We start from the raw sequence: 16,004 nt of genomic DNA on the forward strand, positions 1-16,004 counted from the left end.
TATTCCTCAACGAACTTAATTTGGCAAAAAGGTTTACTTTTACACCCCGTGATCCTTTCAGCACCAGCCTTCCGTGAGGTTGCACCTGTATACTCTAATTTCAAAAAACCCTAGCCCGGAAGTGTGTTACACTTCTCCAGTAACGATCCACGAGCCGAATGTATTCGTGTAAAAGTATACCACGAGGTAGCTACGTGTTTTCCTAGCAAGGAAAAAAAATAAAGAACCGTAGGAAAAACGAGTCGATTCGTTGCGCGTTGACTGGGACGAAAGCGCCACCTTCGTAATTAACGCGTCTGGTAATGCCACTAACGTTGTGAATCATTCTGCAACACGCTGCGAACATGTCTCCCGATTAACTACTTTCAGAATTTATTACATAGAATGACACTCGTCGACTACGTACTGCTCGATATTCGTCTGAATGCACATGAATTAAGGTCATATACGCCAAACCCTTTTAAACATTCATCTTAATATCATAGAAACATTTACATGCATGTTTCTATAACAAAAATCTTAAGTAAATGATCAATTACAAACGTTTCATACAGGTCTTAAAAGTAATCAAATCTGTCCAAAAAACTTTTCTTAAAACGCGACGAAGATATAAAGCAATTTGGATTCTAAACGTACTTTTGCATTTTTTTTTTTAAATTATTACAATGCTTTGCGACTGACTTCCGACACCTTTACCGATTGTCATCGTTGCAACATAGAACTAACAGAGGCAACAACGAAGCACTGAGACACAGAAGAACGCAGTGCTAAAGAAATTTAAAAAGTGTCTGACTATGGTTGGACGCATCTACTGTGCATTCAAGTTAATAACACAAAAGGGGAACACGATTTCTGACGTAGACCAAACGAGGACTCGCGATACATGACCCATTGCGTACAAAATAAACCTATGATGCCTATAGGGATGATGCTAGATTCTTGTGATAATAACGAACATGATATTTAGCGAAACTGCTTAAAGTGACAAGAACGCTTTTCACTCACCAGATACGTAGGCAGTGACGTGAAAACAGCTGAGGTACTCCTGCCATACTGGTTCTAGTTCCGCGACGTTCCTCGAAACACAGCGTGTACGCGTCGCAACGCGAGGCAACTCGACTCTAACCGATCGATTATTAACACGACGAGTTAGGGGTCTTTTTCTTCTTTCTCGGCACTCACTCGTGCAGCTTACCAACCGTGTGGCGCTGTCGACCGTTCCTTCTTCGCGGAGCGTTCGTAACACTTCACAGTGTTTCGATCGCGCCAAATATAAAACCACCGATAAGATATTACATAGATAGGACGTACAATGGGAATTTCTAACTCGTGCACTGCAGTACTGACCGCGTTAAAAATCAGCGGTTCTGTGGCGCTCTCTATGCTCGAAGACGGTGATTCCAGGAACCACGTTCACCTTCATCACCGAAGTCGGTAAAAGTTTGTAATCTTGGTCTTTTGATAATGGCTCTATCAAACCTGTACAGAAAGTATCGTAACAATGAGTTCCATCCATTCTCACAGCTTGATGCGGGAACAGATGGAACTTAACATGTTAGAGAAAACTGAGAATAAATTACTTGAAATATCGCGTCTCTGATATCTTTCAAATTGTAGAGAAATGGAAAATAATTTTTTCAATTATTGTAAGGAAGTTACCAAAATATGTAACGGTATCCATATGCAAAAAATAGTACTAAAATATAAATGATACTTTACTGATAATATAAAGACGAACAAATTTGTTTTGATAGGTTCATTATTACATATGAGTACAGTACATATGAAATATATGTAAATATAAAATTGTGAACGCCTTATTAGGATAATTAAGACGACGAAAAATACGAAATGATGTTTAGGAAAAAAATTCGTACTAAATAACCGGTATCGATACTAACGTAGTCTCAGATGCAATCACTAAATGTAACCATTTACTCTAACATCCAGCAGCACTCTTGAAACGAGCACTAACGTCGTTCCAATTAACAATGTCGAAGATCGCTTTAACATAGTCCGGTCGAACATTTTTGTATTGCAAGTAATAGGCGTGTTCCCAAACATCGATGCCCAAAAGCGGTACTAAACCAGTCGTCGCTTGCAATGGATCCTGATTACTGCATGTCGCTATCCTTAGCGACTTTGCCTGCTTATCGTATCCAAGCCAACCCCAACCAGAACCCTGGACTGCAACAGTACTTTCAGATAGGCGTTTCTTCATTTCTTCCATGCTACCAAAATCCTTTTCAATTTGTTTAACGAGAGCAGCTGAAAAATGAAAAGCATTTTACATTTAAGGTGTATCTGCTTCGCTGTTCAAAGGATTTACTTCTAAAAATATTTACCATCTGGTTTACCACCATTTGGCGACAAATTGCACCAGAAAATCGAATGATTCAAATGACCACCACCATTGAATTTGATTGCAGGTCCCAGTGCAATTTGTGTGTTGACATCTCCTTTTGCCACAGCATCTTTCAGCTTCTCCTCAGCAACGTTTAAATTATTCACATATGTTGCATGATGTTTAGAGTGATGGAGCTGCATAATTTCAGCACATATGATTGGCTCCAGAGCTTTGTAATCATAGGGTAACTCAGGAAGTGTATGCTTCGACCTTTTAAATGCATCTTTGCTATGGACCATAGAAAGAGAGAGTTAGTTTAGTTTATTTGCAATATATGAATTTTTAAAAGTGTGCAGCAGAAAGTTTAAAAAAAAATCAATTAAGCAACCCTGGAATAAAACAAAGATAAGAATTGATACATCATTAAAAATAATCTGTATAATTTAAGTAATAATTGGTTCATTTTAAATTCGATAAACGATTACTTTTTCTCTACGTTTTAATCGAGGCAACATTGATACTCATGTCATATTGACAAAGTACTTATCTAACCTTTATGCCAGAGGTCAAACTAAATTTAAATGTATTTCTACATTGATACTTAATATAAAGAGTTGAAAAATTGTATATTAAGTATGATGTCAAATTTGCTTTAAGGATCAATGTCTTTTAATACAAATGAAAAATTTGTTCGAACTTGACAGATACATCGAAAACACATCACGAAATGTCGTTCACAAATTTTCAATAAAGTGACGACCTGCATAACTAGATTACAGAATTTAATTCTGTAACCTAATTATAAAAATTATTGTACGAATTGAAAAATATATTTATTTAACTGTAGAAACTATCGCTACGCCATAACAGATATTATCGATTCCAAATCTCAAGAATAGTTACCTAATTATTTCTTAAAACACAATTGTCATGTTTTTAAATGAAAGAATAAATACAAATTCGCTGTACACGAAATACTTAATAATAATAAAGGTATAGAAGAAACTAGAGGTTGGAAATTATATAATATCGTTTGTATCAATGTACATAAGTGAAAAACAAGACAAACTTACATTGTACTGGATAACAAAGTGCGTCTCGCCGCGAACATTGTTGTAATTTTAACAAATAAAATTGCCTGTTAGGAAATGTAATCGAAAGTTGCAAAACGAGAACGTATTCCAACCTATCGCGAACCGGTGCAAATATCACAATGCCGTGAAGATCGCAAAATGGTTCGACTTCGAGTACCAAACGCGCCAGTATCGTTTATTACGTCACAATTTGTCCTATAGAGATAAATAATTAAATTCTAAGTAATTCCTTCTTACTTGTATACTATAAATTACGAGAAACAAAAAGTTTTCAACGGTAACATCTCGTAACGGAAAAACGATTGATTTACAACTAACAATTTGTAATTGTAATTCATTTCAGCAAGTAAAATACTCTGTATAATCTTTCAACGAAAAAAAATATTTTGATTTGAAATTATTAGAAATTCATTGATATTATTTAACTACATAGTTACAATGTCAATTAAAATAAACAATAATGGGACTTTATTCAATACTCTACGATTGTTTTAAATAATCAAATTTGTATTTCATAACGAGATTTTTAATGAATACGTCACACTGTACAACAGTAGCAATCGATTTATATGAAAGATATATTTGAATTGAATTACATACTACTTATACTGTAATTGTTAATTATATTCAAAAAATGATATTCTCAGTACGAAATATATTTACATTATGTACTATTACATGTCAAAATTATAAAAAAGGTAAAGAAAAAGTAACTTTTATCAAAGAAATCATATGAAAAACACGTTTTAGTATAATGATAATAGAAAATAGTAATGTAAATATTTTGTACACTTGTCCTTGAAAAAAAAAAATTAAAAATACAAATATGATGTTTTATTAGTTGTGACGCCAGTCCATATATTTTACTGACATTAATGTTATTTTGTATTTTGCATAATTTACAGGTATTTAATAAATCTAACAAATAGACCTCAATTTTATTATACACAATTAAAAGCACATTTTATGCACGAGTTACGCATGACTACACGCGAGTCTCGCAATGAAAAAAACAATACATACATACAAGTTATTGCGCACAAATCGTGTATAAATCTACGTATGTGCGTCGTCGTGTATCAGATATTAACATTTGTGTATTTACATAATAGAAAGGCATACCCTTAATTATTGTTTTATTGTTATTCATGTCCTTTGTGATTCTTTCAAAAAATCTAACAATTGCTATCAGTGTCCTAACGAATTTACAGTGAGCCGTTTAAAAACATTGATGCATTAGTTTACATGGTCACACATGTTTCTTTTTGAAAATTTCAATATGATTTAATTCCAAAAGAAATAATTTCAACTATCTATCCCTTTATTCCAACGCCGCATTATTTTGTGTACATATTATTATATGTAATCGTGTTTACTTTTTTTTGGCATTAACGTGACTTATGCATACTCGAAAAAGAAACGTATTTACATATGCATATCATGAAAAATAATACAAATTGTTGACAATGATCTTTATTTCTTCTTTATTTATATTAGAATTTTCGAATGATCAATAGAATGTTAGATTTAGATTTTTATCTTGTACGGTATAACAAATCACGTTAAGGTCTATTTATATGTAACAAATGTTATGAGTATAAAATCATCCTAAAAAATTGTTCATTCTGGATCGCTTTGAAGCGTCTCACCATTAGTGAGAACTAATGCGTCATCATCGGCTTCGTTATAATCAAGAGAAAGGATGCTCTCTCTTCTCTTTTTCTTATGTGTCCTTTCATCATCACTACCTGGAGCACTTTTGTCCCTTTTGGTCCTGTCCCTACCCCTTGTTGTTCTAGATAGCACCTCCTCCCCATTAGTTTTACTGTTACTTCTATTATGACTTTTGCTTCTTAATATCCTCTTACTGTTTCGATTTTCTTCATGTTCTTCCTCCCTATCACTCAATTCCTCATTCTCAACTTTAATAATCAAGGCGGCTGAGTCACTGGAGCTTTCATCGTTATGATCTGCTTGATTAGGCTTTCGTTCTACACGATCTGTTCTTTCAGTACTCGAGAACTCACACTGAGGCGACCGTCCCGATGATAACGGTGGAGTCCTAGCACCTTTGCACACATCACTATCCTCCGTCGACTTCGAAGTCTTTGTTTCCGAAACTGAATTTTCATCCAATTCCTCTTTCTTAATCGGTGGTGTATGTGGAGACAAACCATTCGTTAGGTTATTTTCACTGGAACTCGCCTTCAGTGCTGCATTTTCTTGCTGCAACAACGTTACCGACTCACGAGCTTTACGCAACTCCTGTTGCAAGAAATAAATTGTACTCTGCATTCCCTCTACATCCTCGTCCAAATCTTGCAAAAACTCATCTAATTCTATAACAAAAAAATTAAAAAAGATCGTAACTAACTTGTTTTTTTTTTAGCATACAGTCAGATTTCGGTAAGTCGAAGTTGAAGAAAAGTGGAAAATATTCCGAGTTATAAGAATTTTTAGATAGAGCTTCGACTGTACTTAACGTTGAGTGGTTATAGAAAGATATTAGGAAATAATACCTGACTGTGATTTCTTCATTTCTTCACTGAAACTTCTCTGAAGTGCAAGATCTCCTTCCAGCTTGGCAATTCGGCCACTGGCGATCATACGACCTAATTCTTCGTTTTCTTGATATAATAATCTGCACTTTGCCATTAATCTTTTTCCCGTATTGCTAAAAATGAATATAATACGTGAAAATATTTATGAGTTAAATTTTAGAATTAACTGGTTTCTAAGAAAAATATGATAAATATCTACCTGTCCGGTGTAAATTTCCACGCACTGAGTTCATTTTGGGTGTCTTCTAATTTAGCTTTCGTTGTAACAAGTTCTTGCCGCAATTTCTGGATTAAAATATTAACAGCTGGATCTAGTAGGGCAGATCTTAATGCGGCAGCGGACGGAGCATGAGCAGCTTTCATTTCAGCAATTTGATTCTACAACAAATATGCATTAAACTCATATTAAGAATATTAAAAGACAAAAATCTTCTTTATTACAGAATGTAGAAAATATGTACATACAATATACTCCTGTAGTTCCTGCTCTTTAGAGGCAAGTCTCCTGACTAAAATTTTTTCTCTATGAGATGCTTCTGCATGTTGCTGCCTGTATTTGTTTTCAGATTCTCTCAATGAAGTTAGTTCACCTATAAAGGAATATTATGTCATTTTTTCTTTTAATTGAAACTTCACTGTTTAAAACTATCTATGTGCCTCATCAATTTGTTACATACTTATTATAATCAATTAAATACAATGTATGAAATACAAGAGTTTCTTTCCAAACTTATAAAAAGACATATAAATATACAAATTTGTATATAAATAATTTTCAATTCACTTCAACAGTTACAGAACACATTATCTGCTTATGCGCGAATAATATATAAAATAATAATGTAATCATGCTTTAATTTTCACTTTTACATAAAAAAGGATTTAAACGATTATATATTTTTATATTGATATATACAAATATGTATTGTAATTCTAAATATGTAAAGAAAATGATAAAATATTAACTCAAGTTTACAAAGTTGATATATCAATACTGATGTTTAGATAGATGGAAATATAAACTAAATAAATGTATCAATTAAGGTCTAAGGATATAAAAATATCATAATCTTATTCACATTACACAGCTAGATAGCATTGTTAGAACAAGATTTATGATTTAACATTTATATAATTCCTTCTGACTATTTCTTTTATTATGTATCATTTCTATGGTTAATTTGTGTAAAACTCAAGTGTTGCATGTTTATCCGAATGATACATTTTTCGAGATAGTTTAAAAATTAGTGTACAAATGTATGAGACATACAGAGAGCTTAAAACCTTAAAATATATGTACATGTATAATATAATGGTACAGAATACTCTGCACACTTTTTTAATACTCCATAATTTTATATTTTTGGTGAAATAAAGCATAGTGGTGAAAATCTACTACATACTCTTTTGCCCTAAGTGCGCATAAACAAAATATGTTTTTATAGGTATGTGACATTGACTGCCTGACAACTGACATTTTTAATTAGCGCATACTTTGAGTTTGGAGTCGTTGCATCGTGCCATTTGTGAGATTCTCTGTGCTTCCACCGAGACCAAGAGTGGATGTTAATTTTCTTCCACAAGAATAGACAGACTACTTGTTGCAGACACAGATGTTGTCACAAGATGACTCCCGGCCTTATTCGATCAGGTTCGTATTTTTCATATTGGTATTTGGACATCAGGACATTATGGTGCAGGTACAAATGCATGCATGAATTGCGTTCGTAAGGGGAATAGACAGGGATGGATGTCTAGGAACATAAGTAAAGTTGTTCAGTTTCATCAGAAATATCTAAATATAAGATAATATTAAAGATATATAGATTGGGATAAGAATTGTTAGGACTGGAGAAAGCAGCTGGAATGTCAGATGGTAACTGCATCAATTAAAGGTTTCGTACTTCACCAAGACTTAGGTTCACGCACCCCTGGCACAGTGTTTTGTAGGCCAAAGGGATGACATAGGGCCTCTGTTTTAACTCTCCTGAGTTGTAAATTCAGAGCCAGCAAGGATGTTGTATTTCATTTAATCCTCGCTAAGTGGAAACTCGATATCCAATGTACACATACACGCACGCACTGTCCTGCTTCTGGCAGTGTAGTTTGCTACACTGTAGAAAGATACGCGCACACTGCACAGTCACTTACAAGATCATATTAAAAGTAAGCTGTGTGTGTTTATTGCGACGAGAAGAATGATTTATAGTGAACACATTCAAAGAAACCTCGTCATCTCTTCTTGTCACACAATATCACTTTTTTTTCCAAAATACACTTTGCTTTTAGTATTAAGTAATTTTTAATATCAATGGTAGCGCAACTCAACACCAGGCAATAAAATTTTGCATTATTTGCGCAATACTGTATTAGACTCTCTCATATATGCGGTATACATGACCGTCACACCACTTCTGCTCACCGATAAAATATCAAACACTGGTACATATTGGCGTTAATTTAATTGCGCGCACTACACATCACAAATGTAGTTTTGAAAATTTGTACAATATTAGCATATCACTAACCTGTATCTAAAAAATATATTACCAAATTGATCTATCCAATACTTAGACGGATACATAAAATTTTCTACAATTTACGTTCGCTTATCAATGTCATAAGAAGTGTTCTTAAGAATTTCACCTACATAATTATGCTATTTATTTCCTCAAGATTTGTTCAATCTTAAGACTTATAAGAAACTTAGTGTCATTAGAATCCTAAACACTTTAAGAATAAAACGCTTGGTCCCTATTCTTAGCGTCCCTATAAGAGTCTTGTCTCTTACGAGAGACCGTTGTGTTCTGGCATTCGTAAATTCGCTTAAGAAATGTGGTGAGTGAGATGGTCTCACTCATGTGATCTCAGTACCTTCCTGGGCTGCCGCCTGGGCCTCTAGACACTCCACATACAAGTCCTGTTCATGCCACTTGGCTGCTAGCTCGTCCTTTGTCATGCTGTCCAATTGCTGTTGCGATAGCTTCAAACGCCTTGGTTGCCTGGGGGATTGAGGACTGCTTGGTTTTCCCCCTGCACTATTGTTCTGAGGACTTCGTGGTGAGGATGGACCTGCGGACTTAACATCGCTGCACTCCTCTGCCATTTTATCAGAAGTTACTGAAACCACACCCAGGGCCTTAAGTAACTTTTGAGGTTGCTTCTTCTCCTTTAGCAGTTTATCTGCGATGAAAGTGTCGACGGTATGTTGTCAGTGCTAGCGCACATTTGTCTGAAAAGACAACATTAAAACATTATTCTTAGAAAAATTCAATATAAGAACAATTTAACAAATAAAATAATGAAATACGTTAAAAGTTTTATTTATTTAACAATTTTCTGCTGGTTCATTTAAAATTGATAAAAATTAACCTTAGAAATTTATTATCAATGTACATTTCAAGGTTACATAATTACAGTAGAACAAGATTAAAATAAAATTCGAGATACAAACTTGTTAAAGATGGTAAATAATAATTTGTTTAAAAGTCAAATATCTAAATTCTTCAAAGAAATTATAGTACTTTATACCACAGACTAGTATGTCATGTTTGATGTTTCATCGTAGAAAATACAATTTCCGCGTATAGGATATTATGTAAAAGCTTCTAACGTTCAAGCTATCACTGTTGGTTAATCATGTAAAAATATAATGCATACATGTATCATATACAAAAACTATTTCGCCGTTACAAATATCATTATTATCAATCAGGGACGGCAATCAAACTTTTCGAGGGCGCAGGTTCAGACCCGGCTTTTGGAACGTACCACGTGATTCAAACGGGTCACGTGGCACCCTTAATGTTTTATTGCGACATGCAGGGAATGTAGGATCCAGTTATCTATAGTCGAAGGGAACATTGACGCCATTATGTCGACATGTCTGCCATGAAACAGAATTTCGCGGTATAACATTGAAATTTGTATTCGCCTTGTTCCAAGCGTTGTTTAACACCACTTACACGTACAAATTATTTATCAAATTTCAGAAATCTATTTAGAAAATGTCTCGATGTTTATACAACTATCCAGATGTTCGGTTTTTATAGGATAAAATACAAATAAAGGCTCCTAATATTTAGCTAATGTATTATGTTCATTTCATGTACCTGATCTAGTGACACGCCTATCATTCCACTGAAGAATGTTTGTATCCAGCGTTGAGTATATCGTGAACCGACGAAACGCGACACCATATATGTGTATACGTACATATAGATATGCATATATATATACACACAAATGTAATTTCGTAGCTCTTGCGAGCAAGTAAAAACCACGGTTTGCGAGTTTCTCGATCGATCAATCGGTGAAGCGAATAAACGTTACGTGCTGAGTCTGTCTCGATGTTCCACGCATTCCAGATGCAATATTGATACACGCACTCAACAAATATATCGTGTAATTCCTCAGAAAGTATACCACTATAACTGAACACAGTAATGTAACTAATCACGAACAATGATTACCGCCGACCCCAAGAGTCAGAATGGCTAAAGAAACGAATATCAGCGCATGCTCCAATCACGGTTGTCCAACTACAATGCTGACATAGAAATGTCCGAATGAGTATGTGAATAAACACGGCATAGAGAACGTGCAAGTCAAAAACCAACACTCCGAAGAAAACTTCACGAGATCGAATAGGCCATAATTTCTTTGCTCACCAACCGTGTGTCTAAATCTTAATTTTACACTTTATTAATCCACAGCCATCTTAAGTACGGCGCAAGATGTAGATACATAATATATACATATATATTATATACGTATTTTAAACGTCGAATCACAGATTTCTGTACCGAGTAGATCTGAGTAGATCGTTGTGAAGTTCTAACTATGGAATCTAACAACATTTCAAGATGGCACGCCAAGCCCGCCATTTTCAAATTGTAGAACAGCTTGAATTCACAGGACAATGAAGTAATAGGAAAAGATAAACTCTGTTGCAAAAATAAAACACTTTAATCGTTTAAAAGTACATATTTAAATACTCTATAATAAAACGTCTGAATGACTCTTTGTTTAAAATTACGTAAATATAAAGCTATAATGTTTATCATCTGAAATACAATAAATAAAAATCGATTTAGTCTTTCGTAAGGGTAATTTTTTGTTTCCTAACTAATCCCGTGCTTATTTTGGAAGGTTGTACTGTTTTTTCTTTAACAGGTATTGTTTTTATAATTTTGGTTGGTGGCTTAATCATTGAAGTTGTACGTTTGCTTGGCGTATTATTTGTATCTAAATTCTGGGAACCGCCGACTCGAAGTTCAGGTGAAACGGTCTTCCTTCCTGTCACGTTAGTTCTAAAATTAAAAAAAAAAAAAAAGAAACACACGGTTTGACCTTAATATTTAAGTATTGAATTCAAAACAATTAAAAGACAGTAGCTTGAAATACAACTAAAAAATACTTTATTCGTCGTCATTAATAAGCTGTGATTACTGTATCTCTCGGTAGGTGTCGTTTATCAGTTATCGACGGATAAAGCATTTTCATCGTGCGTTAACAAACTTACCGACACGACTATACAACGTTGTATCTATTTAAAAAAATCGTATTGTACCTTCCAGTTCCCAACAACTTTTGTCCAACATCCGAAATCCTCGATAGCGATGGAACATTACAATTAGCAGACGAAGGAACGTAAGAACTATTGCGACGTATAGGGGGCCTCGGATTTCCTTGCTCCATTTGAATACTGCGTCGCGCTTTTAACGATTGTCCTGCGTTTCCAAAATTGGGTTTCGTCGATAATTGATGTTGATGCGTCACGTGGCTCAATCTAGGTGACGGTTTAACGTTACCGATGGTGCTTGCTCGAGATGGTTTGTAAGGATTGATAACAGCTGCCGGCGATATATTCGCAGGTGCCGATTTTATGGATGCGACATCATTATCTGACAAATAAAATGAAAAATACTTCATTTATCGAAATAAACGATTCATGGTAGAAAAGTTTATGGTTCAGTCGATGGTTACCTAGATTAGGCGATACGTCAATCGAAATGCTGGGTACTTTGTGTAATAACATTTTAAGAGCCTTTGCTAAATTTTGCTGAGCTCCTACGATATACTCCGCCGCGTTCTTAGGATTTTCAATTTCGTCTTGCAAAGAAAGTTGTCCCAAGGAATTCGATAATTCGGTGACTATGGCGGGAGAACTCGCAAGTTTTGGCGGCGATGGACGTGGCTTTCCTTCTAAACTTTCGGTTTCGATGTCGATGTCCCATGTTTTTTGACGTTGTAAAGAAAATTTACCTGGCGTTGGTGTTGGATTTACTGGCGAAACATTTCGGCTAACGGATTCAGGAGAACCGTTTTCAACTTTTTCTTTGGAAGTACGCTATATTACGAAATCCATCAAAATTAGTGATTCATATTTCATACAAATATGTAGTATGTCATATACTCACATTTGAATTCGAGCTGTTTGCATAAATACGCATTTCCGGTTCTGTGTAGCTACGTGCAACTCCCGCTGCGTTTCTCGCACTCTCCTGCATAGCTTTTAACTCGTAAGATGTACTACTCGAACGCGGGGAATTGAAATTCGTATCTGTGTTATGGTTGACATCCAGTTCGGATACGATCAACTCGAATAATCTGTAGGTTACATCATGCAAAACTCGAGTGATATCCTTCGATAGACGTGGCAATAAATTGCTACCTGTTTCCTCCACTTTTTGTACAATATTGTCCTGAAGTAAATATAAAATTATTTTACTAAAAAAAAAAAAAAAAATAATTATACTAAATATGAAGAAAGTGTAAAAGTTCTTAAATGAAAGGTAACAACCGCCAGTGAGTCTCCAAGCTATCGCGTTCAAAAAATAAACCCTTTGTTGTCCTCTAGTATAGCAAAACCTATACGTTTCAGTTTTTTTTTTTATAACCAATATCAAGTCGCGAGTAACGGTTACATTATACAGGGTGTCCCAAAAATGTTGTAACACCTTGAAAGGGGTGGTTCGGGAGGTGATTTGAAACAACTTTTTCCTTGGCGAAAATGTTGTCCGAGGCATCATTGAGGAGATATTAAGAGAAAACACTGACCAATCAGAGCGCGCGGATATCGTTGGAGCGGCGGTGGTAGCGAAGGCTACGCACTAAGCGGCTGCGCTCATACGCTACCACGAGCGCTCCATCGGCATACTCGCGCTCTGATTGGTCAGTGTTTTCCGTTAATATCTCCTCAACGAAGCCGTGGACAACATTTTCGCTAAGGAAAAAGTTGTTTCAAATCACCTCCCGAACCACCCCTTTCAAGCTGTTACAACATTGTTGGGACACCCTGTATAATAGGAATGAATTGTAACATCATAATAAAAATGATTACAAAAATGATTACAGTTTTACATACAATACTACCAATAGGTCCAGTACCACTGATGGTCCAAAAGGACGCGTCCTTGACATGATCAGAATGAGGACATCGACACGTGATATCTCCCAATTCCAAAATTGCTTTCATATTAGAGGAGCCGCATTCGATGGAAACTGTAATTACACCTGGATCAGGTGTGGAGGCGTCGTCCTCATCTTTTCTTTGAGTACTATTACGCTTCTCCAACGAAAGGAGCTTGAATCCGATCGCCTGTAAAAAGCTGGCCAATATCGGTACATCTGGCTTATTTGAATTTCGAACGTCGCGCGATTCTTCGATGTTCCCGTCGGTAGATGTGTTTATACCATTTCTCCATTTAAGCACCCACTGATAAAATTTTCTCTGGGCGACGGAATTAAGAGAATTTTGACTAGCGAAAGAAGACGTACCGATATCCATCCCGGCGATACATAAACTGACGAGAACAGGAAACAAACTGTTCCCAGATTTGTGTTCGAATTTTTTTTGCATCGGTGACCTAAGTAACGGGGATACGTACATCGATGCCAAACAAACAACAGTCCTTATCATTGCTCAATAACCGTTAGAATTAACACGACCGAATGAAGAGTTAAATTTCTATGATCGAACAATGTTGCAGCAACGTTCCTTTGTAGCATTGCGTTAAAATATTTTTCAAACATTCTAGCAATGTTACCAAACAACTACGTAAATATACGTTAATATATATTTATACATAATATTATATGCAATTTCAAATAGTAATGATGGAAAATATAATTGCTTGTTACCCATGATACTGTTACATAATTATATGGATGATAATGTTCAAACGATGAAAACAGGGGCAGAGAATTGATATAATTTATGTATATTTGCTAGTTCTCTATTAAATTATTAAATTAAATAATTAAAATAATAATTAAATTAAATTAAATTACTATAGACACTATGATAGCTTCTTTTATATTGCTATCTTCGTTTTATTCGTTATATTTGATAATCCAGTACTATCAAAGTCTCGAGCATATTATTGATCATTATTGATATTCTACTGTAATTGACAAAACATTTCAGCCATAAACTTGTTGTATTGTGTTATCATCTAATACGTACACAGGTATACATATACATATATCAAACATCACGAGCAGAGTAAACGGAGTAAAGCCATTAATCATGTACGTGTTTTTCATTTGTGTCATTGTTTCGGGTAATATTTAATAATCATGATCTTAAAATTAAAAATTTAAATAACTATACTTATTTAATCAAACATACAATGATCAAATTGTACATATTCCCTCATAAAAACCGTTAAAAATGCTTTCCATTAGAAATTTATTGGTTATATGTACATTCTGGTAGTACATATGTATATAAATGAAAATTTTGTAATTTTGTAATCGGAAATTATATCGATTGGTCACTGATCTTGAGTTAATTTTGTACGTCCTTTTGTTTTTGTTGTAACTGTGCCATTCTTTAAATTGTTCATATCATTAATACTATGTAATTATCAATCTTGAAGTTGCAGGAAACAAATCATTTCATAATCATGAATATCAGTTTAAGACACATTGTGGCAATGGGTGCATGTACTTTTGCGAGTGCTGTAACTATATTTCCACACACTAGAGGTTTAGAATTATATAGGCAGTTTAAAGCTAAATATCGGTGAGTATGCGAGAATATTTGATAATTTTGTATTACTATGTAATAATTGTTAATTTGATTGAATCTTCAAAAAATAGCCTGGATCAATCAGAAGAACCTGTTAAAGAGAAATTTAAAATAATGTTTGAAGAGGTAATGAATGATTTAAAATTAAACCAGGAGCAAAGAGAAAAGCTACGAATTTTCAATGTTTGTGGTTACGATGTGTTTCATGCTGGAACATTGTCAAGAAAGCGGGGTGGAGTAGTCGGAATTCCAATGAATTTTGATTATGAAAGCGTAGATACTATAAATAAAAACGATATAATATTAAATGATAAGCCTATCCCTTGGCATCAACAAGAAGCAAAAGATTTCTTAGAATCTCTAGTACTTTCAGAAAATGCTAAGAAATTTGCACTAGCCAGAGAAATTTTGAAAGTAAGAGAGCATTCTATAGAGATGGATACAATAAGTTGTCTAGGACATTTTCTATTGTTATTTTTTATCTATGATACATTTCATAAAAGAATGGTGCTTTCTGAGCGAAAAGTAGCCCGTTTCATGATTGCTTCTGCTGTATGTGTAGGAGGAATTGCTAGTTTCTTTGGATTATATAATTCAAATCAATATACGAATGATTTTAAAGTAGATACAAAATTATCTAAATTAGGTCCTGAATACATTGAAGGAGGCAAAGAATTTTATGAGAAATTATTAAAGAGAAATATTGCTTTACGAACTCTTTTAGGAAAAAATGGCGAAAAGTTATTTACAAAGAATGGGAATGAAATCTATTTCCTATGGTCAAAGCGTTTATCAATTCACGATAGGAGAAACTTTTTAGAAAGTGGAACATATTAAAGAACTAGCATGATATTCTTTCTCTGTCTCAGAAAATGTAGTTCAATAAATTGAATAATCATTTTGTATCTATTTCAAATATATATATTAATAATGAATTATTAGTGATATTCTAATTTATTTACATG

The 16,004-nt window shown here is 34.3% G+C and overlaps 5 protein-coding genes across 25 annotated transcripts in view; 1 reads left to right on the plus strand and 4 right to left on the minus strand.

Annotated features, from left to right (window-relative positions):
- Positions 1–1,553, minus strand: part of LOC128886691 (kinesin-like protein unc-104) — a 38,748-nt gene extending 37,195 nt beyond the window's left edge. For all 17 annotated transcript variants that reach the window (XM_054141810.1, XM_054141812.1, XM_054141811.1 and 14 more), the window contains exon 1: positions 1,006–1,553. The gene's annotated coding sequence lies outside the window, so the exon portion shown is untranslated. The remainder of the gene's footprint in view (positions 1–1,005) is intronic.
- A 144-nt stretch (positions 1,554–1,697) lies between these two features.
- Positions 1,698–3,622, minus strand: LOC128886711 (superoxide dismutase [Mn], mitochondrial). Its single transcript, XM_054141844.1, has 3 exons — positions 3,421–3,622; positions 2,346–2,635; positions 1,698–2,268 (listed from the first exon to the last, which is right to left on the minus strand). Exons 1-3 carry the CDS (start codon positions 3,456–3,458, stop codon positions 1,940–1,942), a joined length of 657 nt encoding a protein of 218 aa, XP_053997819.1. The 5' UTR covers positions 3,459–3,622; the 3' UTR covers positions 1,698–1,939.
- A 736-nt stretch (positions 3,623–4,358) lies between these two features.
- Positions 4,359–10,766, minus strand: LOC128886701 (pre-mRNA-splicing regulator female-lethal(2)D). 5 transcript variants are annotated; one of them, XM_054141828.1, is made up of 6 exons: positions 10,115–10,766; positions 8,877–9,234; positions 6,468–6,592; positions 6,202–6,380; positions 5,961–6,115; positions 4,359–5,780 (listed from the first exon to the last, which is right to left on the minus strand). In XM_054141828.1, exons 2-6 carry the CDS (start codon positions 9,106–9,108, stop codon positions 5,062–5,064), a joined length of 1,410 nt encoding a protein of 469 aa, XP_053997803.1. In that variant the 5' UTR covers positions 9,109–9,234; positions 10,115–10,766; the 3' UTR covers positions 4,359–5,061. The 5 variants fall into 5 exon arrangements, with proteins under 5 accessions (XP_053997803.1, XP_053997804.1, XP_053997805.1 ...); XM_054141829.1 differs by lacking the exon at positions 10,115–10,766 and adding an exon at positions 9,663–9,768; XM_054141830.1 differs by lacking the exon at positions 10,115–10,766 and adding an exon at positions 9,457–9,477.
- Positions 10,767–10,947: 181 nt separating this feature from the next.
- LOC128886698 (uncharacterized) lies at positions 10,948–13,821 on the minus strand. The gene is made up of 5 exons (XM_054141823.1): positions 13,372–13,821; positions 12,425–12,709; positions 11,991–12,354; positions 11,575–11,908; positions 10,948–11,314 (listed from the first exon to the last, which is right to left on the minus strand). Exons 1-5 carry the CDS (start codon positions 13,792–13,794, stop codon positions 11,095–11,097), a joined length of 1,626 nt encoding a protein of 541 aa, XP_053997798.1. The 5' UTR covers positions 13,795–13,821; the 3' UTR covers positions 10,948–11,094.
- A 602-nt stretch (positions 13,822–14,423) lies between these two features.
- Positions 14,424–15,975, plus strand: LOC128886707 (transmembrane protein 177). Its single transcript, XM_054141841.1, has 3 exons — positions 14,424–14,537; positions 14,888–15,033; positions 15,111–15,975. Exons 2-3 carry the CDS (start codon positions 14,915–14,917, stop codon positions 15,874–15,876), a joined length of 885 nt encoding a protein of 294 aa, XP_053997816.1. The 5' UTR covers positions 14,424–14,537; positions 14,888–14,914; the 3' UTR covers positions 15,877–15,975.
- Positions 15,976–16,004: the final 29 nt, after the last annotated feature.

Source organism: Hylaeus anthracinus, unplaced genomic scaffold (assembly GCF_026225885.1).
Source record: "Hylaeus anthracinus isolate JK02 unplaced genomic scaffold, UHH_iyHylAnth1.0_haploid 11985, whole genome shotgun sequence".
Classification (NCBI taxonomy): Eukaryota; Metazoa; Arthropoda; class Insecta; order Hymenoptera; family Colletidae; genus Hylaeus; species Hylaeus anthracinus.